Here is a 27,967-nt window from a genome sequence, read left to right as displayed (position 1 = left end):
TAAATACATTTCTTGTATGAGACATATATCGTGCTGATGTTTGCTGACTCCTAAGCACCACCCCGTGGCTGTATTTGAAACTACATTGCAAGACATACGTGTGTGAAGGCAGTAGACCGTGTGAAGTGAGTGAGATGAAAAAACCTGAGTGAAATGTGACAAAGTGAACCAGTGACATCGGGTACATACTTATACTGTATACCGTACATGATATACTTATATACATGATATGCTTAGCAGCAGATGTATACTGTGCATGATATACTTGTGGACGTTAGTTAAGGTACTGTTAAAAAAGAAAAGCACAAAAAAGACAAGTCAGTGTGTTGTACATGGGATTAAGGTGCAAAATGTCAGTGCGTGACAGCTGCATAATCCACATAAAGTAGACTGACACTGGTATAATCCGCAAGTAGATCCATGAGGAAGAGCAAAGAAAACATGTCAATTCACTTGTCGGTATAGCCCACAGTTAGTCCAAGGAAGAGCTAAATTACTTGTTCCTGCCCCTTTGCCGCTCTAGACTCTGCGTGGTCCTATGAGTGTTGTTTAGTCTGAGCGCATGGCACTTGTATATGATCAACATATTCTCAAAGCAGAGGGGGTGAGAATGGGCTGATATGACTTACTGTCATTTTCTATTAGACATGTTCTCAATAGTGGCTTGTTGTCCTTGTGAAGACTTACAGTAGGTGTTGTTGTGTGTGTGCAGGGTGCCAGCCAGCTCTCTGTTTGTCCGTCAGCTAAAGCCTGACTTGGCTGTTTACTCAAGTTGAAAAGCTTGCACAAACACGCGCGCACACACACACACACACACACACACACACACACACACACACACACACACACACACACACACACACACACACACACACACACACACACACACACACCTAGAAGAGATTGTGGGAGTGATATGGTTGGTCACCCCAGCAACTGTTAGCTTGGCAGGGTATCTATGCCTGTGTGTGTGTGTGTGTGTGTGTGTGTGTGTGTGTGTGTGTGTGTGTGTGTGTGTGTGTGTGTGTGTGTGTGTGTGTGTGTGTGTGTGTGTGTGTGTGTCTGTGTGTGCGCTCGTGAGTACGTTTGTACGTGCGTGCGTGCGTGCACATGCCTTTCTATCTCCCCATTGAGTTCTGCAGGGTAGGTGGGTATGATTCATTACCAGATCACTCTCCTAACTGCCTCGTGCTGACACTCACAGCGTGCATGTTAGTGCCCTCTGTCCAGACCTGTGGGTCAATAGCTGTGTTTGCTCTCTGTCCTGTCAGGGCTTGCTGGCAGGCACCTCCAGGCAATATGGAATCAGTTATCTTCCTAATGCCCATGCCCAATTTACCCATAACACACCACAAGCAATTTAGTACATTCTGTGATCCAGAGTGCCCTAACACTGCACTACCACTGAGTCAGTGCCTACAGTACATGTTTCTTGTTTAGTTTTTTTGTCCTTGTGGGGATTCAAACCAATCAGTGCCAGACAGTGGTCTGTGCTTCCTGTTGAACATTAGCAACCTTCTCCCTCACACCTGTCACTCTTACCCCATGGAATATACAAGCCAGAGTGTTCATTTAACTCTGAGTAAAACCCATGATATGTACCATGCTCTCCTTTTATCAGTACTTATCTGACTTTATATATTTAATACATCTACTGTGTATGTATCTTCTCAGCTCTTTCTCTTATGAAATCCGTCATTGTTTCTGACACTTTCTGTCTAATATCATATTGGCTCCATCCATCTCTCTTCCTTAATGTAGGAATCATTGCTTTAAAGTCCTGCGCACAATCTTGCTTGTTGCTCATGCATTAATTTCATTGACAGTGTTTCACAATCTTGCTTGTTGCTCGTGCATTAATTTCATTGACAGTGTTTCATCCATCATGAAAGTAAAACCTGAAGGATCATATTCATATTTCAAACAAGTTTGATATATCTCCCTCTAGCCCTGCCTAATGAAACAAATCTAATCGTTTGAGAAATGCTGGTAGACGCTTCCGGCATTGTTGCAAAAATATTTGTTATCAGCTGCACCTTTTCAGAAATGTGCTGGCCAAAGTGACGTCAATGGTTATTCTTAGCTCCTCCTTCCGTGTTGTCTGCTGTTTAAATTACTCACTTATAAGTGAGGATAAACGTGAGAGCTTCAATGCATTGTGCATCTACCACACCAAAGCCAACACCAACTATCCTGTCATTTTATTGGCTAGGCTTGTTCCTCTGTTACCAAGCAGCGGAACCTGGCAACATCTATTGTGTCTGATTTTACTACCCCCTGTATCTTAAACACAAGCATGGTCTATGGCACTGTGTACTGTGTAGATGCGAGACTGGCTGGGTTCTCCATCTGAATGAATTGAGGCTCATTATGTGTCTACAATGGTTATAGGAGAGGCAGAGAGCTGCATCTGCAAATCTGGTTGATGACTTAAACAGGAGTTTCTTTTCTTAATGATTGAATCACTCAGGAATATTTTAACCCCTCTTGTTTGAGAAATTGCTGCTGGTCCTGTATGGAATTCGTTTTTTGAGTGGAGGCATGAACTTGGTAAATAGTTTTTACTTTTGACATTGTCATATATTAATTACAATTGGTTATAGTTCTTTGGATTGATCCTTTTTATAAGTGATGTCAGAGCCCAAAGCTACAAGGAATACAGGAGAGCTTCTTTCACCAGGCATTCCCAATCCCAACAGCAACAGCAACAAAGTATGTGAATAAAAGCCTGTGCGTTTTTGAATACCACTGTAAGCTTGTGATGTTTGTGGTGACATCACACATCCATTATATCATAACACCATAAGGAGGAATTGAATATTACAAAAATGAATGCAGGTGTTCAGTGGAACTACATGGACATGTAGAATGCCAGCCCAGAAAAGACAAAATGGGGAAATACAACGAAACATTCGAGAATGTACACTTTGATGAATGAAATTACAATTGACCACCCTCTGTCCTGGTGTTTACCATGCATGTCTGTACATTTTATTTAGCAAAAGTTGAAGGAGGAGCGAGAGGCGAAGCGAGCTCAGCTAGATGGAAGACACGACTATGTCCTCAGCATCGTGGCATCGTGCCTGGGGCTTGAAAAAGCCGACGTGGAGGATGACATACTGGAAGGGAATCAGGTAGGGTGTGTGTGTGTGTGTGTGTGTGTGTGTGTGCGTGTGTGTGTGTGTGTGTGTGTGTGTGTGTGTGTGTGTGTGTGTGTGTGTGTGTGTGTGTGTGTGTGTGTGTGTGTGTGTGTGCGTGCGCGTGTGTGTGCGTGCGTGTGTGTGCATGAGTGTGTGTGCTTTTTCTCAAAGGTGTATATCACTCTTGGCATGTCAAACATAGCAAAAATTGCAGATCTATAAGTTTACATCACATTGCAGTGTGCTATGAGCTTGTACAGTAGATATACGATTCTCACTGCTTTAGTATGACTCTGTCTTATGATGTACACTCAATTCTAGCCCTTGTATACTTTGTATAGAGTATACTGTACATTGTGTACACTACAAAGTTTACAAGGGAAAGAATTTATGAAAGAACATGAAAAGATGAAAAATAGAGATTCAAGGTTTCTGCCCAACAGTGATGACATGAATGTGCTGATTGTGATGAAAGGTTTTCTTTTGCTGGGCCAGATCGACCGCATGGAGCAGTTCTTTGTGATGGATGGCCTTCCTCACCTGATGTTTTACTACCAGGAGGTTGAGCCGCTGGAAGCAGGTACTGTATAGTCTGGTAGGATTCACCTCGAAACATGGGCTGCATATTGTTGTAGTGTTGTTGTTTGGTTTCTATTCTGAATGTTTTGAGGGTTTGCACAGGGCTCTACATCTGGTATTGTCCCAGCTCAGATTCTGAGCCTGGGACAACTTTCTGGCCAGGGATTCTTCTTGGCCCAGGGGTTCTTCTCGCCCCCTAGTGGCGAAAAAAAAAGAACTTCTGGGAACTCAGATTGGGTACTGTATGACCAGCTAAAGTGATCAACAGATACCTAATCAACCGTGGTGGAAAAAGTACACAAATGTTTTACTTAGGTAAAAGTATCAATAATGTAATGTAGAAATACTCAAGTAGAAGTCCGGAATTCAAAATAAAAGTGCACAAAAGTACAAAGGTATTGGTATCGAAATATACTCATTATGCACAATGTCCCATTTCATGTTTTCAAATGTATAAAAATCTATTGAAAATAGCAGATCTACAAGCTCACAATGTATCGCATCGCATTGTGAGCTTGTAGATCGGCTATTTTCAAATGGCCGAAATGTAGGCTGAAGTGGTTAATGTATGTTTTGTAATAATAATCTAAATCTACAAAGTAACTAGTAACTAAAGTGTTCAAATAATTGTCGTGGAGTAAAAGGACAATATTTGCCTCTGAGATGTAGTGGAGTAGTGGTAAAAGTATTGGAAATTGGAAATACTCAAGTAAAGTACAAATACCTAAAGAATGTACTTACGTGAAGTACAGTAAGTGAATCTACTTAGCTACTTTACACCACTGGGTATGACGAGATAAAGTGATCAACAGATACCTAATCAAACAAAAAAAAAGATTGAGTTATGAGCTCTAACAGATAAGATTATCTATCTCTCTATCATACTGTACAAGCCTGAGCTGGTTGTGAGTTGTGACATCTCTAGGGCATCTCAGTTATATTTTCTCTCCGTCCTTACTCCTAAGCAGTGGAGGTTTAGGAGCTTTAAAGCCTGCCTTTGATTTCCAAAGAGCTTTGGCCCTGCGCTTTGTTTTATCCTATTACCAGCAAGTGGCCTGCAGCATGAAGCCCAAGGATTTTGCGATTTGGTGCATTTTACCGGAATATTACCCAGACTCGGGTGTGCAGTAAGAGGAAGGCCTTTTCAGAATCTAATATTTGTCCATTTCCCATTTCAGCTGCTGCAGCAGTGGCTCCAACCCCTGCTCCCTCCCAGGCCGCTGTCCAGACCCAGGCCCAGCAGAGTGGTGGCATTAAGAAGTCTAAAGTGTTTGTGACAGAGGGGAGAGATGTTGCCCTGACTGGAGTGTGTGTTTTCTTCACCAGAGCCAACACTTCCAGGGCTATCACATCTGAGAATATACATAGGGTGAGAGAAGGTTGACTTTTTCCACACATTGGGCCCTATTTTCGTCCATGCTAAACCCATAATCTTCTTTGCCTTTTTTTTTTTTACTATTTTGAAAAACATTTTTAAATGGTTCAAATAGCTGATCTACAAGCTCACAACGTGCCAATGTAGATTGGTTATTTTAAGTATTTTAACCCATTTAGGCCTGAACACATTATGGCGCAATATTTTATGCTTTAAATATAAAAAAATAGCAGATATACAAGCTCACAGCGCGGCACCGAGTGCCGCGCTGCGAGCTTGTAGATCTGCTATTTTTGAAAAATCGTGAAAATGTCAGCGTGTTTCTATGTCAGCAATCTGGCCAGCCATCGTCAAAGAAAGGGTCCTTTTCACTTGACTGGAGCTCAGTTAGTCTGTTCTTGAGAAACTACTATGTCAGTGGTGCTCAAACCTTTTCATGTGAAGGACCCCCAAAATGATATTTATTTGGCCACGGACCCCCATTTCAAAATATCTAGTTCCAGGGACCACCCAGAAGCAAAATTTGAGTTACAAACGTTCGCTTTGAAAATACATATATTCAAAGATTTGCACACATTTTCACGACTTTTTCAAAAATAGCAGATCTACAAGCTCGCAGCGCGGCACTCGGTGCCGTGCTGTGAGCTTGTGTATCTGCTATTTTTCACTGGTTAAAGCATTCAATAATTCTAGGCCTAAATTAAAATGTTTTTTTTTTTCAAAATAGTGCTCATAGCCTTGAACCTTTTTGCGACCGTCAGGTCGCAGTTACTACCAAAACCTCCACCGGCTGTCTGTCAGTCAGTCTGTCAGTCAGTCTGTCAGTCTGTCCGTCACGTCACACTTTTCCCCAACTCATATCTCCGCCACCGTTGCCCCAATCCATGCCAAACTTTGCACAACCTCCACCCCACCAGGGACCCCCGGAGCTCCAGGGACCCCCAGGGACCCCCTTCCGCCGACGCCAAAAAGTGCAAAAATGACCAAATGACCACCCAAACGGGGCTGTTCACGGGGAATTCCCGGGGACCACCGACTCCTGGTGCTCCAGAATGGATGCCCCTAGTGGAGGACCCCCGCCACTGCAGCGCACATAAAATGCCGTAACTCGGGCTAGGAACGACCAGGAGAGCCTGGGCCGGTACCCACGCGTCCGCCTCGGCGGCGCCAAGAGAGCCGTCAACATGAATCTGTCCCATATAGCGCCACCATCAGGCCCATTTTTTCAAACACATTTTTGGACACTGCTCCTACAGATTTTGCCCTAAAATCACACAAATCGGTACACACTGACAGTATGTCTACACTCATGTCATCAACATGGATCTGTCCCATATTGCGCCACCATCTGGCTGATTTTTTCAAACAAATTTTTGGACACTGCTCCTACACATTTTGCCCTAAAATCACGCTGCGACCTGACGGTCGCTTATCTCCCGATTAGGGAGTCTTACTGGTACTATATGTTTTGAGATTTATTGTAGCCTATTAGTTTTCTTTATAAAAGAAAGATGGCATAAGAGTGAGCTTTATTTAACTATTTCACTATTATTTATAACTAGTATTATAAAACTCGGAATTCACTCTTTGTCAAGTTGCGTCCCCTGTCGCTCTGTTACTAGGTGGGCTTCCCTCCGTCCACTCCCATTGTAAAAACAAGATTTTTTATAGCCTCATATTGCTATTTAAAGTACAAAAAGAAAATAAATCTATGTGATATTGATAAAAAAGGAACAAAAAAGTACAGTAGTTACATTGCAAAACAGGGGTTTTCCCTGAAAATGTTTTTCTTAGTTTAACCAAAAAAATCCAGGCGCCGCACCGCACCACACCACCATAATGTGTCAGTTTTTAGTCCCTCTTCCCTGGCTGGAATTCAGCCTTCAACCGCCAGCAGCGGGGGTGATCTCCTACTGAGACTTCCGCATCAGTCACAATGCAAAAGTCTCGCCAGGAGATATCTATGTAAGGCAAGTAATCCACATAGTGATTTTTTATCATTTCAACAAATATTCACTGTGTATTCACTCTATTGTGGTCCGAAATGTTCCTATTCATCATGACAAAGCAAAGCATCGATGTGAATGAAAGAATGAGGTCTTTGTCCCACTGCATAACTCTGCCCCCTGTAGCAAAAGAGAAGGATTTTTCTGGTTGGCCAGTCAGGGACCAATCAAAAGGCTGACATAGGATGAATTGGCATAATGACTAAATTGATCATGTACAGTAAAGCCCCTTTTCGACTGCAGCTTTAGCACCACACCACACCACACTACACCACACCACACCACACCGCACCACATAAAAATATCGACATTTTCAATTACACAAAAGCACCCCTATCGGTAAGAAACAAATTGACCCTTTTAACTGTGATTATAATACAACATAAATTTGTTTTACAACTATCCTAAATTAATATACACTATAATGGATTATAACTGTGATTCTAATACACTATAAGGTATTGATGTATTACTATGATAATTATAATACACTATAATAGATTATAATAGTGGTTATAACACAATAGAATCTATTATCATGTATTACAACTATATCCTGGTGGTCTAAATGAAAAGTCCATGAGGGATCAGTCATTATGAAGTGTTTGGCCCTGTTTGGCCTAGCTCAGACCTACTCTAGAATGGATACTTTTAGTACCATGTTTAGTACCACTTTCACACCACTCTACCCAGGTCCTTGTAGTTGAAAACCTGGTGGTGTGGTGTGGAGTGGGGTGGTGTTGGGCCAGTGGAAAAGGGGCTTTAATTGCCATTCCTTTGGGGGGTGTTTTTCCATAGATGCTACCGTTACGATAAAGCCTTTCCTTTAGTGAAGACAAGGAGACGTGCAGGATAAAAGGCTGGGCGCAGTGGGCGGTGAAGCACCATTAGTGTTTAGTCACTCCTGGCAGTTGTGGCTTATCGATCCTCACTGATCACCCGCTGTTAACTATAAAGATAATCACCATCACTGATAAGAGGGCATGTTCACAGTAAGCAGTCACCGCAAGGCAGGAAAGAAGAACACAAATGATTATGTGTCCTGTGTTTGTCTGCATGGTGTGTGTTTGATAAGAATACCCTCGGCTCACTATTCTCAGGCATTTTAATGTTTTTTTTTTTCACAATGATAACATAAGGGGCTTTAATTAAATACCATACTGATACATGTTATTAAATAATATTTAAAGGGTTCATTTAATTCACCTGTGCATGATGAAAATGCAAACACAATTTCAGATAATCACAGCCGGACACGTCATTATATTGCAGAAGAAAGTTTGTATCTATTGCTTGTTGGAAATGTGACATAAAATATATATATATAAAAAAAAAAATATATATATATATATATATATATATATATATATATATATATATATATATATAAAATATTTTTTTATTTTTTTATTATTAACTTTGTCTTTCCCCCCAAAATGGTGCATGTGAAATTAGATTTAACAGTTAACATAACATTTTGCCATGTACTATATGTCTGAATCTACTTGCCTAGGCCATGTAATTATGTCTCATATGATAATGGAAGTCTCCATTATCTTCCACTGACTTGAACTTCTGAACCCTGACAAAGGGTGTTCATTTATTTATATCACATGCCTTAACCCATGGATATATGTATGACAACTTCTAGTCTGTACACTCCGCAGCTGTGGGAGTGTACTTGTCATGTTTTCCCCTCCACGTCTATTTGATTTTTTCAATATGTCATTGTTCAGGCAAAAACACATTCTCAATGGGCCAACTTTGAAGGAAATGAGACTTCCCAAAAATAAATCAATGTACAATGTTATATGCATTGAGTAAAATCAACATAATCGACTATACACGGATGTCTTCTGCAAGATAATGACACAAACTATTGTCATTTTCCAGGAAGTGAACTTCAACATGTTGGATACGGTAGAGGTGGGTCTGTTGAAGAGTGTGGAGCAGCTGTTGTCTGACATCTTCATCCCCACACTGAAGAGGACCAACCATGGCTGGGGGGAGCCCGCCAGCCCCCAGGCCCAAGCTGTCAAACAGGACTTCATAGCATCCTTAGACAGTTTTGTGTCTGTCCTGGCAGGGGCACAGGAGAGCCTTCAGGAGAAGGTGAAGCTTACTCTACCTACAACATATGTATATGCATGCAAAAATAAGAGGGAAAATATTTACAGTAGCTTGTTTTCATCCAGGTGAACCTGAAAAGGTGTGACACACTGGACCTCCAAACACTGAAGACACCATCAGACTACAAGGCAGCAGCCAACAGCACAGAGACCATAGAGAAGATAGAGGCCTGTATGAAAGTCTGGATCAAACAGATAGAACAAGTAAGATGAAGCCAATGTAATAACATATTTTATTTTACTGCTCCACCACAGTACTCCTTGACAAAGTGTAATTGTGTGAACTGATTTTGTCTTTGATTTGTAGAAAGACGTTTGAGCAGACAATTCCAAGTGCTTGTCAGGGTTGGGGGTCCCCAGTTCAGAATATGATTATTTTGGGGGGTTGTGGCCTGAAAAGTTTGGGAACCTGTGTCCTAAGCCAGTGGTTCTCAACCTTTTCAGGTCGCAACCCCCGAAATAATCATATTTGAACTGGGGACCCCCCACCCTGATGAGCACTGTGAGTTGTAAGACTTGAGGCAATGCATTTTGTTTAACACGGTTCTATTGTGAAAATAGCATATTCTACATGCACACAGTGCCTCGCGTTGCGAGGCGTTGTGAGCATGTAGATTGGCTATTTCCACAATTTCTGCCTTTAATAGGCTATTTGACAATGTGGAGAATGTTAAATCTTTATTTTAGAGGTATTAAAGGGTCTTAAAAGTCCTTATTGTCATTTTGGAAATGTGCAGATAGATTACCCTCTATACACTTATACTGTATGTTGGACCCCCCAAAATAATTTGGGGAACCCCCTGGGGGTCCCGACCCACCGGTTGAGAACCCCTGTCCTAAGCTACAAGGGTTTTGTAACTCCACTAGGTCCTGGCTGAGAGTGACCAGTTAAGAAAGGAGGCAGACGACCTGGGCCCTCGTGCTGAGCTGGATCACTGGAAGAAACGAATGTCCCGCTTCAACTATCTAGTGGACCAGCTCAAAGCCCCCGATGTTAAGGCTGTGCTAGGTGTCCTAACTTTAGCCAAGTCCAAAATCATCAAGGTTAGAAACTGTTGTGACCCCCTCTCCGTACCAACAAACCAAACATGTAGAATATATTGTCGTTGTCGCGTGGAAATCTTTTTTGTCCAAAACCGTTCATTTTGTATTTATCTTTTTAAAAATGATTTAAACTAGTGAAAATAGCAGATCTACAAGCACACAACGCTCGCGACAGTCTTGTATGATGAAGCAGGGCTTTACTTTATGAAAAAACATACAAATTTGAAACTTGGAGATTCAAGGTTTCTGCCCGACAGTGACGATACACTGCTTCATATTGCCTTTTTAATTTTAATTAACAGCTGACATTGTTTCTCTCAAAGAAATGCTAAATCAACCTAGCCTAGCACATATGGTCCTGACAATATGGCTTTTGGTTTATTTTGATCTTCTGCCTGAACTAATCTCTGTTTTGGTGGCATTTTAGATGAAAGGCTATCTTTGTGACATTTGAATGTGATGTGACTGGCTTTTAATAAAACATCTGATGATTTCTATCTCCTGTCTGTTCAGTCATGGCGCGAGCTGGACACAAGGATCACTGACTCGGCCAATGAGGCCAAAGACAATGTGAAGTACCTTTACACCCTGGAGAAGTTCTGTGACCCACTGTACAACAGTGACCCTGTGAGACAAATGCTTTTATATACTACTTTTAGATGGATAATTCCATTGAATTAAAAGCAATAGGAAATTACTGCATGCATATATGGTGCCAGTTTTTATTAAAATAAATATATTATATAGAAAACTTCTAGTTGTTAAGGGAGAAGCTTGTGTATGCATGGCTGTAATATACAGTATTTAGTATGTGTTTCATTAAATAGCAAGTATGTTGTCCTTTAACCACTTCTGCCTTACTGTATACTTCATCGACCAGGTCCACCTCATCCTTTCCCCCCTCTACACTAAAATCACATCACATCGTGAGATTGTAGATCATATTTTCACCAAATGTTTGCCCCAAAACAGGGACACTAGTTCATGTGATTAAAGGTTTGCTTTGTGACCCCAGGTTTCAATGGTGGATGCAATCCCAGGTCTGATTAATGCCATCAGGATGATCCACAGCATTTCTCGTTACTACAACACATCTGAGAAGATCACGTCACTATTTGTTAAGGTAGGGATGGCCAATATTCTTCCCAATGTGATAGGTACAGTTGCAATTACAGGTTGAATCATTAAACATTGAGGCAAATATTATTATGCTCCAATTTCTTTCCTTTTGTGCTTCCTTTTGAGTCATGTTGGCTGATTATCGGAAGGCTGTACATTTCAAGTTTCCGTTGCATGGTTGAGGATTGAGGAATTCAGTTCCTTAAATCTCCCAACTCACCTGGTCTTCCAATGTCTTCAGGTGACCAACCAAATGATCACAGCCTGCAAGGCTTACATCACGAATAGCCACTCTGTCACCATATGGGACCAGCCTCAAGAGCAGGTGACAGAAAAGCTCAGAGCTGCCATCCACCTCAACCAGGTAATTTATTACAGAGCTCAACTGTTGCCAGATTTCTTTGGTACGATCCGAGAGTCCTAGACCAACGATCACGTCAATGTTTTGAATGATATTTTGGCAAAAAGAGAAGAAAAAAATAATCATATCAATTAGAAATAAACACATGAACTGAACTTAATTTGATTTATTCACCAATTCAAAAACATTCAAAAATAGCTGATCTAATAGCCGAGCTACTAGATCTTTTGAAACATTTTGCCTATAATGACATGCCCACCATTGCACACAAGGTTGAAAGTGGAAAGGCCTGATTTCTTAATTGTTACTTATTACTGAATGTTGTCAAAAGTGGAAAATAATGGCTGATTTACAAGCCGAGTGACTGGTTAGCAACAGGGTGTAATCATATTCTCTGCTTACACTATGATTGATGATACAACAATGGGCTGACATTGTAATTTTCCCACGATAACAAGCTGCAAATGAAAACACACTACTAAAACAATGTTGTCTGCTGTTCTGTGAGTGCTTGGTGTTGCTTGGGGGAAAATGGCCGTATAGAACAGTGTCTTGCTACAGTATGCTATGAATTATGTTCACCAGGAGTACCAGCGTTTTTTCCATAAGGCCAAGGTGCAACTGGAGCAGACGCCATCAGAAAGGCAGTTTGACTTCAGTGAAATGTACATCTTCGGAAAGTTTGACACGTTCCAGCGGCGACTCAACAAGCTCCTGGAAATGCTGAACACCATCTCTATCTATTCTGCCCTGCAAGACCCCAAGATAGAGGGGCTGGAGACCTTGGCCACCAGGTTTCAGGTGGGTAAATGTTTATGTGCTCAATTAGATATGGTTGCTGTTTTGACAGAAAACTGTAAAATCTTTGTATTTTTGTCATTCTATATGTCACAGGGGACTCATTTGCATAGTACCACCTCCACTTCAGTTTTCTGGCAACTGAAGAGAAGAGGGCAGTATAGTAAGGGAAAGTTAGCCTCTAGCTACATCAATCTGGGAACTAAATCTAAATGACTAGCTTTCTTCACAAATGTGTTCTACTAGGTGTCAACTATCACCTCTGAACTTTGTCAAACCCAACTCCCTTGACATACTTTGTGGGAGCCAATCAAAGTTGGGGGTATCGGGATACCCAGGGCCTGGGATTAAAGGGGGAAAAATAGAAAATGGCCAATATGAACGTATGAAGTGTGTAATTAGGGTATTGTTGGGCTGATGAATCCATTCCAACCATTAGTTATAAGTAAAAATGACTCCTTGGCCATAAAAAAGGCCTAATTGGCTAAGGCTTAGCCAATCCTGTCATTCGAGTTCACCTGTGTCCTGTTAGTCCCTATGTTTTAAACCCTGTGTTTGAATGTTCCTTGTCAGATTGTATCATGTTATCCTGTGTGTCATGTGTGATTACCCCCCTGATTTTTAATAGTTTTCATGAATTCAAACACTACTCCAACCTTTTTTTTATTGCCAATATTATATGTCTCATGGCCTATTTTATGGCCAAGGAGTCATTTTAACTGAAAAATAATGGTTGGAATGGATTCAGCAGCCCAAAAATACCCAAATTACACACCTCATACGCTCATATTGGCCATTTTTTATTTTTTCCCCTTTAATCCCAGGCCCTCGGGATACCCAATAACTTTGATTGGCTCCCACAAAGTATGTCAAGGGAGTTGGGTTTGACAAAGTTCAGAGGTGATAGTTGACACCTAGTAGAACACATTTGTGAAGAAAGCTAGTCATTTAGATTTAGTTCCCAGATTGATGTAGCTAGAGGCTAACTTTCCCTTACTAGTACTTTTGGGGTGGATTTTATTGAAACTATGGGGTGGGCAGGTTAAAGTGGTGCTAAAATTGGAACGATATACAAGGAAGATTAGCATGGTGCCATGCTAAAATTGGAACGATGCAGAGAAGATTAACATGCTGCCATGGTATCGTTCCAATTTTAGCCCAAAGACAGCACCCCGTTGTCAACAAAGGGGCGGGCATTTTGGTATTGGATCTGAAACGGCTTGGAATTAGATTCAGACAGAACATGAAATTTCAATATCCGAGTGGTTGTTTAAGCTAAAACTTGTATAAAACCGTATTTGAGCAATATTTATATAAAATATATATTTTTAAAAGCATGGTGTGGCCCCTTTAACACCCAAGGAGCCAAAGTCGTTCAGTAACGAGATACGGCCACTGGAGGTCGCTCTGCCAAAAATGAGTCATCTTGTTGAGGAACGAGACAAAGGGTTAATGGTGCAGCATGCAGCTGCGCGCATGTTGTGTTGTCTGTGAAAGACCCTGGTCCATACGTCATAACGTGGCTCGCAGAGAAGCAAAATGGCACGTCTAGGCTGCATTGATTTCTATTCTATGCTGAAACATAAAAAGGGCTTTATCTCTGAATAAGGTGCAAAGAACACCAGGGAAGCAGAGATCTGCCTGTTTTCACGGCGACACTTTACCGCGATGGTCGGCCCCGGTTTGGATTTTAGTTGCGCGAGCGTTTTTAAACAAATGGATTATCCTCCTCAATCGTCAGTGGACACTCACGTGCACATGCACGAAGCTAGCAGCAACAGCTAGAAATGTTAGAAACCTTGGCTTCCCAAGGCCTGGCATGGCCAGACAAATATCACTGCTTAGATATTAGTCTGGAATCTTTGTGTGGAACCTGCTTTTCCACGGTCTGAATAAAATAATGCCTCTTGTGATAAACCCGCCCCACATTTGCTTACTGGGCCCTGATTGGTCCCTCACTATTTCGTATAGGGAGTGAAATCCAATCTGAACTGAGCGGTGCCAGACCAAATCTGCCAAGACCCCGCGCTTTATTTTTCGCAACGGCAGATTCGTCTGGTTTCCATGCTGTAGGCTACCCATTTTCAACCTATCTTCATTTGGTCCTCAATAATGCTCATGATAAAATGGTAAAAAAAAAACTAATCCTGTGTCTCAGTGGAGGGCTGTGGACACTTTTGAACCCCTGCTAATGTATTATGGACATTCTGTGCAACCAGACAGTAACCGACTGATTTTATTTTAAGTTTTATATTAAATGAAAATGTCATGAGAGTTTGTTATTCAAAGGATTTCAGGGCAGTTTCATTGTTGTATAGTAACTACAGTAGGCCGACTGTTTTCTATGGCCAGAAACCCGCTGTTGTCACAGTCATACTGGGATGCAGATGATGTAGAGTAGACCTATAGAGACATGGCTCATACTAGGTGCTGGTGGGGTTACAAATCAATATTGGGCGCATACTGTATGTGTTGTGAAGTTTGTTGTCTATTTATTTATTAATGGAGCAGCTCCAGGCTGCACATCTGCTTGACATCACACATTACAGTCAGTCTTGGTTCGTTGGTTTTTACCTTTGGGAAATAATTGCTCATGTTCACAGTCACACACATTGATTGGGCTGCACTTCGCATAGGAGTAGCATTTGAATGTACAGTATACATTGAGTCAGTATTCCAGGCTAGGGTTAGGCTAACCATATATTTTATAAATTATGAGTGTAAAAATGTTCACTATTTATGTTTTTCTGCTACCTTGGATGGACAGACTTCAGATATGCAGGCAAAGTGGGAGGTAATATCTCGGCTTGATTTTAATCTTTTACCTCTTAATGCATGAACCAGCTTCATCTAGAATAGTTATCCGTACAAATAAAACATCCTCATACGTTTTAACAGAATTAAACTCCCAAGAAATCAGTTTCAACGCATGTTATTGACATCCCTTTCTACATAACTTCATATTCATTTACTTGGATAGTTTTTACTATCTCAGTGTGTGTTCTTCTCAGATTAGTCTAATAATTGCATCAGATGCATGTCTCATAACTAAGAAGGGGATACCGTGTCTTTTTCCTTTTGTGAAATTTAAACTGCTCACTGTGCTCAGCATACTATAAAACTACCAGTATTATGCATCCTGCTCTCTCTTTGCTGGCAGTACAGATGACACAGTATATTGTTCTGGCAAGATGAATATGTCATCATACAACAGCTCGGATGGACTTCTGCTCATTTAAATTAAATAGGGACATAACAAATGACAAGTTTTAAACCAAACAGATCTTTGTCACTGTGTGTGTGCATGTGTGTGTTCATGCGTGTTTATGTGTTTCTGTTTGTGTTTAATGTATATTTCTGGACCAGTCTATCGTGCTTTCCATGAAGAAGAAGCACTACAGTGTCCTGGACCAGAGACAAACCGATTTCGATGTGGACTATGAGGACTTCTGTAAAAGCACTGCTGAACTCCATGTAAGTTTATCATTATATAACTACAGTGACTTTCATTTTACAGATCATTATGTGAATGCTGTAGCCATAACTGTAGGTGCTGTTTGGAGGTTAGTTGGTAAGTTCATGTTACACCGCTGAGAAGTTTCACAATATGTAGGGGAGGGGCTGGGTGATAGAGAGATACACAATCTACATACAAGCTCATTGCATTGTGAGGTTGTAGATCTGCTATTTATGCTATTTTTGAAGAACTTTTTGATTGTTTTGAATAAAGCGGTTTGAAAATCTTGTCACACACATTTTGTTACTATTTTTGTCAGCTTTACTGTGTGTGTGTTTGTGTGTGTGTGTGTGTGTGTGTGTGTGTGTGTGCACGCACGCGTGTGTGTCCTTGGTAAATGTGATTATAATAATACCTTTCTCAGTTTCAAAGACAAAGAAATATAATTACTTTATCATAATCAGGGACAGATCTGTGTTGACAGATTATTCAAGGCAATTAGTTTGGTATAGCTCTTATAATGGATGTATAATGTCTCTTACAATTAACATAATTATACCTCTGTTAACATTCATTTATTGTTGTTTTTCCAGAATCAGCTGAAGAGTTTCATGGACAACACGTTTGAAAGGATTCACAATACAGAGAGAGCCCTGAATGTGATGAAGAGATTTGAAAGGTAACCATTGAATTCATCTATGATCAGTTACCTCACATATAAATGTTACACTTTTTCAGTCTTTAGGCCACACATGTGTAAGCCACACTTTAGGTAACTTCACACTAACTCATCAGGAATAAAGTGTTCAATCAATCAATCAAAAATCTTAACTGACTCATAACTGTATCATAACTAACTCATAAGTAGATCGCAACTAACTCGTAACTGAATTGTAACTAACTCGTAATTTAATCGGTCTTGCAGACTAGGCATCCCAGGGCTCGGCATTGAGGAGAGGTATCAGTGCATTCTGCAGAACTATGGTCGGGATATTGAAATGGTCTCCCGCATTTACACCAAACATAAACTGGATCCTCCCATTGGACGAGACCTGTCCCCCGTGGTGGGCCGGATTCTCTGGTCCCGGCAGCTGTACCGCAGGATCCAGGAACCCATGGATCTCTTTCAACAGGTTAGAGAAAACTGTGATTCTCATAGTCTGGTTCCTTTTTCATTTCAAGGACCCTCCCCAGTTTGATATGCTTTAAGTTTAGACCACTAACCCTTTCCTGGGATCCCACTCTATACTGTAAAGTCCTCAGTGTTATGGAATCGTATCCTTACAGGTCCATTTGGTTCCATTTGTACACACTCAAACCTACACACTCAGACCTGTCCAGGGTCCATTTGTTTCCTATTCTCCTAACTATCATTAATCTATCTGGGGACCCCCTGGAACCCCCTCAAGGACCTTCTAGGTCAGAACCACTGATATAAAATACTATATTCCTCCTCTTGAAACGTGCCCTGACTGCTTGCACCCCCCATTGAGACTTCCTTCAGAATGATGCACTTACTGTAAAGGTCATATGACATTAAAATTTCAAACATGAAACAGACCATGAAAGTCTGTGAACTACGCCACCTGGTATATTATCTTTGCTACTCAAAAGGCCACAGAACACAGAGAGAAAAAAACCTGCCATGGCTCCCTGGAGTAGAGTTTTCAGTATTAACATTTTAATACACATTTTAAGGACCAGGACAAAGACTATTATGATTGGTAAAAACAGCATGACATAAATCCTTTAACTGTACTGTGACCTTATCTACACAGCATGCAGGGGTTCTGTCCACTCCTGAGGCTAAGAAGATCATACGCAACTATAACAGGGTGGCCAGGGTGTTGCTGGAGTATGAGATACTCTACCATCAAGGCTGGATGACACAGGTGAGGGAAACAGGAAACCTTATGTTAGATACGGGGATCGAAAGATTGAATGGGCAAACCCTGCTACTTCACTGCAAATCTGATGTTAAAAAAGAAATTGTGTAAAATAACACATTAAACGTAATGCATCATTAAAATAAATCGGTTAAAATATGACATGACATTGATAGATTCAAGGTGTACTTAATTGCTCTGTGCACAATGTAGGCATACTCCCTTGTTCTTAATGCCTTTAGGACTTATCCATCCTATCTGTGTCTCCCTCCAATTCACTGTGGCGTTTGTTGTTTCTTGAACACCAATCTCTCTTGCCCTTCTCTTGCAGATGGAGGACGCCAGGCTGGGTCTACAAGCATCTCTACTGGTCAGGTCTGCGGAGACAGGGGAGCTTTTTGTGAACTTTGACCCTGAGATCCTGACCCAGGTCAGGGAGTCGGAGGGCATGACCAGGATGAAGTTGGAAATCCCACCCTTTGCTGCCCTGCTGCAGGAGAGACAGACCTCCCTAAAGACAAATTACAACAAACTACAGGTGCATATGTGCATATACCGGTAACATGTGCAAGGATAAAACATTTTAGATTAATGGCACACACTATACTTTATTTGATGTATTTGCAGCAACGTATGTTTCATGATATGCATTTTGTCATTGAGTGGGACTCCATCAAACAGGGGCAATGGTTGTCTCTGAAAAGATTTGATCACTGCGTTACAATTGTCTTCACATCTACGCCTTCTAGATGATGTTGAGTGAGAACACCAGAGTCCGGGCTAAGATTCAGAGTGCCTTTGAACAGCTGGTCATGCCTCATGTAACTAAGGTAAGACAGTATCTTAAGACATACAGTCAGTGGTGTGAGAATCGTCAGAAATGATCAAACATATGAAATGGGCTTTCATGTGAAACCCCAGAGCCATACTCTTGAAACGGCTTTGTTCTTAGATGTGTTGAATTCCTATCGTTACGCTGGTGGATGAGAGCACAGCAAAACTCACTGATGAAACAGTACATCTATATACAGTAGAACTGCTGTCATGCCTATCAACTTACATCACTGTCTTAACAGGTGGACGAGGCTATACTCCCCGGTCTGACCTCCCTTAACTGGACATCGCTGAACATAGACAAGTACCTCGGTCGCATCAGCGCAGCTCTGGGTAAGCAGAAAATCCAGGAGGATCAATGTCCCATGTGCTGACATGCATGACATTGTACTATTCAGCACCTGCAACATCTGATCAAACTCAGATTCATGGATTCATTGTGTACCTCCTTTGCGTGTGTGTGTGTGTGTGTGTGTGTGTGTGTGTGTGTGTGTTCCTACTCTGTACCCCATCTGTCACCCCAACCATTGTTTATTCTCCTTATCTTCCTTACACATACACATCTCCCTTTCTATCTATGTTCACTTCACACCACACACGCACGCACGCACGCACGCACGCACGCACGGACGCACGCACGCACGCACGCACGCACACACACACACACACACACACACCTTCTGTGCTTTTATCTCTCCCTCCTCCATCACCCTCTGCACCTGACTATACAATCTATATTTCTCTTGCTCTCACATGTCTCTTCTCTTATCGTCCTCTTCCTTCAATCTTTCACTGTCTATCTCTTGCTTTGTTGTCATTCCTCACTCCACTCCTCTCCTCTCCTCCCTTCCTTAACCCCCACCTATCCCCCCTTCCCCTCCACCCCTCCCTCCCTCCCCCCATCCTTGGCCTCTCTAGCGGACCTGGAGCTGCTGATGGACAGAGTGAACAACTTGGTGGAGTTCAGGATAGACACAGTGCTTCAGGAGATGAGCACAGCAACACTGTGTGTTCTGCCAGAGGATGAGCCCTTCACCTGCGAGGAGTTCGTTCAGACCACCAGGGTAGATTCAATATGCACTCCATCTCAATCAAACAGCACATCCTGTACATTTATCTGAATTTCTGCTTGAGCCTGGCTGAGCACAAATTCCTCCTAGAGATTCTGTAATGACAACACAGCTACAAGGGGTGTCATCTCAACAATGTTGTTACCATGAGAAGCTCAATACATACAGTAATGTTGCTATAGATCATCCACTATATTAAAATAAGGTAAATTGAATGAAACATCTAAATTGTCTGATGAATCCCCTAGATAGTACCGGTATGTAGACATTTAGATCAATATCACTTTTATAATGGCACATGATCCAACACCTCATTGACCGTTAATGATGACACCGTATGTTCTCAGACAGATATTACTGTAATGTCTTTAGATTAACGAGGCAGGCACTTCTTGTGTGGTAACCTGTACATTATCTTTTATAATAATAGCATCCATTTGTGTGACGGTTCCTGTGTGGGAGCAGTGAAAGGCTCATTGGTTTGACAGGACAGCCATGTCTACAGGTCATGAATCATGACTTATTGGCGTAATGAAAGAGCTGCTTAGTCATCAAACATACCGTAGCTGACACAGCTGAAAAAGCAATGCATGTTACAAGGATATGAATGACACAGACATGCTGAATTCCCACCCATGCTTTGAGTTGTCAGATGTAGTGCAGAAATAATTGCCGCTTGTTGAGATGGATATGTTCATTTTCTGGCTGAGTCACTTCATCCCCAATCCGGCATAGGCAGTTGAGATAGATGGAAATGAACTCACTTACTTGACTCACAGATTTATTTATATAAATTCCACCGATGATACATTGGTCTCGCTGTCTTTGTCCTAGGAGCTTTGTATACAGAACAGGGACGTGCTGGGCCCCTGATTCAGCCCGGGAAAAAGAGTTGGAGAGTTGGAGAGGCCCTCATTGCGCGCTATAGAGAGAGATCTCTCTAGCGCTGCTGCTACTCAAAGATTTGCCATTTCAGATCATGACAATTGTGACAAGCCAGTGGGCCAATTACACAAGTTATATTTCGTCGTTGTCGGGTGGAAACCTTGTATGTCCAAAACCGTTTGTTTTGTATTTATCATTTTAAAAATGTTTTCACTACTTTTGTGCGACGGCCTTGTATGATGAAGCAGGGCTTTGTGAAAAAAAAAATGTACAAATTTGAAACTTGGAGATACGAGGTTTCTGCCCGACAGTGACGATTTACTTTGTTGGCAGCCCAGCCCCCAAAAGGGAACGAAGGCTGACATTTTATTTGTATTTTTTTCCTAATGGCCGGCCTGGACCGGCCGGGAATGAACCGGACGTTCGGGAGTTGTCCCGCTTTTCCCAATGGCCAGCACGTCCCTGATACAGAATGCAGCAGGAATCTCTACATGGGAGTGTGCTAATTACAACTACTGTACGTGTCTTTATGTGTCCTTGTCTTCTCACACAGGACCTGTGCATTAAAGGAGCTCAGATCCTCCACACAAAGAGCTCGTTAGTGGAGGAGGCGGCTAATGAACTGATCAACATGCTGCTGGAGTTTGAGCACAGTCCCACAGAGGAACAGGAGAAGGTTCCCGAAGACAGTCGCACTGAGAGCAAGACCATGGACCACACAGAGAGTGATGGTACACTGAAATTATCTGTTTAGAAATACAACTGAATCACTGAAGTGGTGAGAAAGGGCTTTTGGACCACATGGACAAGAATGTACTGGCCACCACATTTGTTTTCCCTTTCTCTTTAAAGTTATTCTGCCTGTGTAACTTCAACCGTCAGTAATGAAGGTTTTATTTCCACCATAGAGGTTTAGATCAAGGGTCTTCAACAGGGGGTCCGGGACCCCTAGGGGGTCCTCAGAGTTACTATAGGGTCCTCCAAATCTTTGTGAGATTTTTAATTGCGCCCGCTAGGTCGCATTTACTACCAAAACCTCCACCGGCTGTCCGTCCGTCAGTCAGTCCGTCCGTCACACGTCACACTTTTGCCCTGCTCATATCTCCGCAAACGTTGCCCCGATCCATGCCAAATTTTGCACACACACTCCTTGCCTGTCAAACTACAACCTCCAATTCTCACATGCCCCTCTTCTAGCGCCACCATGAGGCCCATTCTTGCAAAACACTTTTCTGGACACTACTCCTACACATTTGGCCCTAAAATCACGCAAACGCTACACAGTATGTGTACACTCATGTCATCAACATGGATCTGTTGTGTATACATGTGACCTGACGGTCGCTTATCTCCTGATTAGGGAGTCTTACTGGTATTAACCATTTGAACTGTAGTGTCCTTATTCTGAGAACTTTAGCCAAAAATAGCAGATCTACAAGCTCACAACGCCTCGCGCTGAGGTGTTGTGAGCTTGTAGATCGGCTACAAACAAACAAACAAACAAACAAACAAACAGCTCTATGTACCAGGATGCTTTCTTTCTTTTTACATTATAGTATAATGTGCATGTTGTGACTCTTCTCAGTTAGTGCTCCAGCTAGTGGAGCACCTTCTCCCTTGGTAAGGAGGAAGAAGAAAAGGGACCTGATGGAGGTGATGGAGGAGGAAGCCCAGGAGCTGCTGTCTCACTTCAACCATCGCAACATGGACGCCCTGCTGCGACTGACACGGAACACCCTGGAGATGCTGCGCAAACGCATTCACGCCTCCTCTCTCATCCACTTCCTTGGTGATTCTTATTGGTTTCTAATTGGTTGGCTGCTCTTTTTTGCCAGAACGAGTTTTAATACTGCATACACATCCCGAGTGTCAATTTAACTGTGAGAGTTTACAAATTGACGTGAAAAGGACCACCCGTACCACTCAGGATTCAATGTGTACTCTTTCCTTTTCAACTACCGGTAATTCCCAAACATTTAATTAACAATGCATATTCAGGAACGGCTAGTATGAGGCTTTTGGCCCAATGCTACCGGTACATACTAGTCAAGCATCCATTCTTCACAAAAGCAGTTGAATAAGTTATAGTTGATTTTATTATTATTACAATTATTACCCTTATTGTTATTATGACGTAAAATATAAACCTTTTTTCTTTGTTCCTCTGCAGCAGAGAGTGATTTGTCCAGCCGTGGCAAAAGTGGCAGCCAGCAGACCATCTTTAGGGCCAATGTGATTCTGTCCATCCCCAACATTGTCATGGTACCAGCCCTGGATGAGGTCCAGCAGGCTCTGAACAGGGCTGTGGACTGTGTGGTCAGTGTCAGTAAGGGAGTCGGACAATGGTGCCCGGAGAGGATCTCTAAGGTGGGAATAATTGTTGGATGTGGCAGGGTCAGGTGTGTGTGTGTATGTATGTGTGTGTGTGTGTGTGTGTGTGTGTGTGTGTGTGTGTGTGTGTGTGTGTGTGTGTGTGTGTGTGTGTGTGTGTGTGTGTGTGTGTGTGTGTGTGTGTGTGTGTGTGTGTTATAGGACGGCCCCTCCCTCTCCCCTACCTTATAGATCAGCAATTCAAAACAAACCATAACATAAGTTATGTGTTTAGTTTATGTCTACAAGTAAACAGCATACCCATCTATCGACAGTAAATAAGATTGGTAAGACTACTATTACTCCAGCAGGAGTAGAGATCGGGCAGTTAGACTATGCTAGTACAGTATCTGCCAGCTAGGATTGTATCAAAGGGCAAATTCAGTTATTAGGTTGTTTCCTGCTTATAATCAATACTTAGCCTTTTCCCTTACAGAAGGAGATCAATGAGCAAGCGTCTGCAACAACAAAAAAAATAACACAATACTCTAGAACTTCATAGTTTGTGAATAATAGTTAACAGTCTTACAGGGAAAACTAACTCTGATTTGTAATCATGAAGAAACCGCTACATTATAGCAACTAGTCCTTACCCTTTATGTGCTCCCGCTCACATTGTGTGTCTGGTTGTGTGGGAACTGTGTGGTTGTCTATTTATAGACTGGATAGCCAAAATGTCATGTGAAGCTTGATCAATCCTCAAGCTTGCATACAGGCATATTGGACAGACATCAGACATTTGGTCGATTAATAGTTCCATTAGATTAGAGGAAGATGCTCAGAAAATGGGGGAAAGTCAACAATGTGAGCTCAATCTATGTTGAATAGACCGTAGACACATTTTGTAAAATCTGTTATTAGACAAATAAAACCATCTGCAATAATGATATATTGCAATAATAATTGTGGTTGTCAAAAAATCCCAAGGCACACCTGGACTTGTCTCACGGAACACCAGTGTGCTTCGGACAATCGGACACTGTTTGGGAACTGAAGAACAAGAACTCATACTGACTGTTATGTTTTTCATTTCCCTTGCAGAGGAAGATGAGTGAGCGGCGGATGGCTGCATTGAAACAGGAGAGCAGTGAGAGTGAATCAGATGATGGAGAAACCACATACAGAAGTATGGCTGGTAAGTTTGCTTGTCTTTACATACCGTCCATACGTACACACATATGGGCCATATGTACACATATGAATTGCTACCCATGTACATACTAAATCCGCCATCCAGACTAAATAATTATTTCTCCGCACCAACACACAACTTATTAATAATTCCATACAGAGTAGGCCTACAGTACAGTGAGAATCCCAAATGAAATGGAAATTTTTGCTGCAGTACTGCTTTCCCCACCGCAGCCATGAACATCTCTCCACTTTCTATTTGCTGGCAAACGTCCTCAGATCTCATTGACAGTCATGTATTTGGGGATTAAAGAAGGGGAAATGATGATAAAGCAGATGTACATTTTATCCATAACCTCACTGTTCCTAAGCTAGCAATACAGCAACAATTCACTGATCACACCTATTTTTAAGACCACCAACCCATGGGTGCACAGATACGCACAGATGTGTCGGTTGAAAACGAGCAATGACAATTGTGCCTCATTGTTAAGAAAGATACGGCTCTATGTGTTTGTTTATCTCTTTCTATTCATCTTTCTCTGTCCTTATCTCTCATGTCTGCAATTCCTGTGATAGGCCCCATGCTTCCTACCATAACATACTATGCCCCTTCCATACAATAATAGCAGGCATCTACAGTGCACAGATCATTGCCCACTACAGCACAGTTGTGATGTAGTTAGATCTCCTTATTTCACAGATCAGCAGAGCATGGTGATATCTGAATGTGGACAGACAAAGTCACTGATAAATGTTCCATCTGTGGCTTTGGAAATAGGCATTTAAACATCAGACATTTAATTAATTAATAAGCATTAAATTGATCACATCAGTCCCTGCAACCCATTCAATCACAATGCACACTAGCTAGCATGAAGCTAATGTAGTGAAACACTGGACAATGAAGGATGGAAAGAAGTAAATGGGCTTGAATGACAGAACACAATAGGGCGTTGAATGATATAAAACTATATTACAGTAGGATGCAGACATACTGAAACCCTCTCCGCCCAGATACTGGGATTCAGAGACATTGCATTTCTATCTGAACATTCTGGTTTATTTCACCATGCAGCCACATTAAAATAATACAAAGAAGTGAACATTTGACTGAATACAAAAACCTTTCAGATTTTTATGTTATACTTATTTGAACAACTAGATTTGAAAAGAAATGCCCACCCACCGTCGACCCATTGTACGTAGATCCACCGCAGACGGTCAATTTGAATACAATATAGAATCCGAAAGGCTTTCATGAGACAGTGACGTCTCAGTTGTTCAATGAGGCCTCTTCTAGTGTGAAAGTGGTCAAAGAAAAGGCAGCAATACATTTTCTTTAAAATTATAAAATTCAGCCCAGTGTCCTTTATATTCACTACATCTGCAACTCAAAAATACACAAACCAAACTCTAGTCCACCTTAATCACTGTGATATACTGTATTCTCCAATTTCAGTAGATATTTACAACCTGACTCAACCCTTTCACTTTCTAAATCCATCCCTTTCCTATGTTCTCCTTCCAGATGGAAGCACCTCAGACATCTCTGCGTCTGTGGGTCAGACTCTACCCTTCCAAGCCAGGAACTACTACAAGAGTGTGTCAGAGAACAAGGAGATAGTCAAGTTGGTCTCTGTTCTGGGCACATCCCTCAACTCCACCAAGAAGGTACATTGAAGCTACTGTAGTACAGCAGATGTCATTTAAAAGGGAGATTTCACATCAAATATAATTCTTGGAACAACCATACAGTACAATACAAGGTGGTTTGTGTAAAGGTTTGTATGAAGAGTGTGTTTTGAGTTCCATGGTCACACGTTGACCATAATTGCCACGACTGCCATTTCACACTTGTTTCCATCACCTGACAACGACATGAGAGCAAACTGCATGCAGGAAAATGTTGCATTCCAATGTGTTCCACATGGACAACTAAACATGGATTTTCAATGACTTATATTTCTCACATGGACCACCCCTGTTTTATTTTAATGTTGCCTAGGAGGTGATGACAGCTCTGGAGCGTTTCAGTCGTTACCATCACATCTGGAAGCAGAATCGTGAAGACACCATCCAGAAGTATATAGAGTGATTGATTATTGCTGGTTTACTTGATGGAAGGATGAATGCATTTATTGATTGACTGATACAAAAAATTATTACATTTTCTATGCTTATAGCACAACACATTATTGACAATAAATGTGATCCAAAATAAAAAATAATATATTTCTGATGTTTTTGTGGTTAATACACAGGTTCAGTCAAGGGAGTCCTCTTCTCTCAGAGTTTGAGAGCCAGATCCTTTTCTACAGAGATCTTGAACTGGAAATCAATGCTGAACCCGAGTTCCTCACCGTTGGAGCTTTGGCTTTGTACACAGGTTGGATAAAGATGCTTGACTGTCCTTCAATATTTGTCTGTCTCCAGCCTTTCTAGCCCTGGACCTAAATCCAAAATGTAGTTTTTCATCCTGGGACCCATCCTGGGACGCATTTTCTATTGTTAGTTTTTTCTGACAGCTAGTGGATTCTCCAGAAACTTACTTGAACATGTGACATATAGTATTCAAAAGGCAAACGGTTGTTTACAATATAATGAATCTGGAGCTAAACGACTATATCACTGCTGTGGGAGAATTGCACAGATTAGTGACAATGAGCATACATATATTTATGAATCTATAATGTATTACAAATTGTTATTATATTTCACTGTACTACATCATGATATAATAGTCCCCAATACACTCAACGTATTCATTATATATAACATACTAGTGTGGTGCAGTATAACTCCAGAGGGTATGATAGTGAGTGACTGTCCTAGGATAATGTCAATCATAGTGATACGTAGAAACAACAAACAAAGATCAGAGAGGAGAGCCTATGAATTATTTATAGTTAAACTGAAATATGATTATTCATTAGCCTGGATTGCACTTCATATTGAACATAGTCCAGGTACACAGTGCTTTTCACAGTTAAGGCAAAACCAAAAAAGCCCTAAGGCTTAGTTTATACTGTAAGACAACCGTTTCAAAACATGATGTTTTCAATTGTGTCTTCTTACCAGCGGACCTGAAGATGTCCCTCACTGCAGAAACCAAGAGCTGGATGGTGGACTATGGCCTGCACTGTAACAAGAAGTATCGCTCAGAAATGGAACAGATTTTCACATTTGTGGATGAAGCAGCGAAGAAGCTTAACCGACCGATCAAAGACCTGGATGACATCCGCATTGCCATGGCAGCGCTCAAAGAGATCAGAGAGCACCAGATATCTATTGATTTCCTAGTGGGCCCAGTAGAGGTACAGTACAGCAAGCATAGTTTATACGCTTCAACCTTTCAGATATTGATGTTGGTTATGTACACAAAAGACTTCAAACATTCATTCATTCAAGATGTAACTTTTCTCAAAATGAGAGCTAAACTAATTTGCTGTGTTGTCGAGTAATACAATGTATTCAACAACAGCAGTGTTGAAAATAAATTAAAAATAAAAGGCATACATGTAAAATATAAAAATTACAGATATGAAAGCAGACAAATTTAAAACAACATTCTAAAAGCAATTACATATTGTGCTGACCTGTTTGGTCACCAGGGTTCTAAAACGACTCAATGGTACTAGAGTGGTTAATCTCAATGGTAGGGCTAAATGTAGATGTACCAAGTTCAGAGCGGACCTTGGACACCTTGAGTGTGAGGCAACTACTTAAATCACCAGAAGGAGCGAATACACTTCCCGGCAGCGGCACCTGCCGCGACGTCGT

At 41.5% G+C, this 27,967-nt stretch overlaps 1 protein-coding gene across 1 annotated transcript in view; it reads left to right on the top strand.

The window, feature by feature from the left end:
- Positions 1–27,967, top strand: part of dnah5 (dynein, axonemal, heavy chain 5) — a gene marked incomplete at both ends in the record, with an annotated part of 181,417 nt that overhangs the window by 12,716 nt on the left and 140,734 nt on the right. The window contains 27 exon segments of the mRNA XM_080749007.1: positions 3,000–3,134; positions 3,636–3,720; positions 4,898–5,088; positions 8,994–9,212; positions 9,296–9,433; positions 10,097–10,273; positions 10,787–10,900; positions 11,289–11,396; positions 11,634–11,756; positions 12,339–12,554; positions 15,918–16,025; positions 16,602–16,687; positions 16,934–17,141; positions 17,787–17,900; positions 18,226–18,432; positions 18,644–18,724; positions 18,971–19,061; positions 19,647–19,792; positions 21,237–21,422; positions 21,424–21,461; positions 22,285–22,472; positions 22,854–23,050; positions 24,095–24,188; positions 25,716–25,858; positions 26,193–26,269; positions 26,449–26,573; positions 27,266–27,501. Of these exon segments, the coding sequence (XP_080605133.1) occupies positions 3,000–3,134; positions 3,636–3,720; positions 4,898–5,088; positions 8,994–9,212; positions 9,296–9,433; positions 10,097–10,273; positions 10,787–10,900; positions 11,289–11,396; positions 11,634–11,756; positions 12,339–12,554; positions 15,918–16,025; positions 16,602–16,687; positions 16,934–17,141; positions 17,787–17,900; positions 18,226–18,432; positions 18,644–18,724; positions 18,971–19,061; positions 19,647–19,792; positions 21,237–21,422; positions 21,424–21,461; positions 22,285–22,472; positions 22,854–23,050; positions 24,095–24,188; positions 25,716–25,858; positions 26,193–26,269; positions 26,449–26,573; positions 27,266–27,501 (3,831 nt within the window).

The sequence above is a fragment of the Nannobrachium achirus genome, assembly GCF_963921795.1.
Source record: "Nannobrachium achirus genome assembly, chromosome: 2".
NCBI classification, from domain to species: domain Eukaryota; kingdom Metazoa; phylum Chordata; class Actinopteri; order Myctophiformes; family Myctophidae; genus Nannobrachium; species Nannobrachium achirus.
This window is presented reverse-complemented; position numbering and strand designations above follow the sequence as displayed.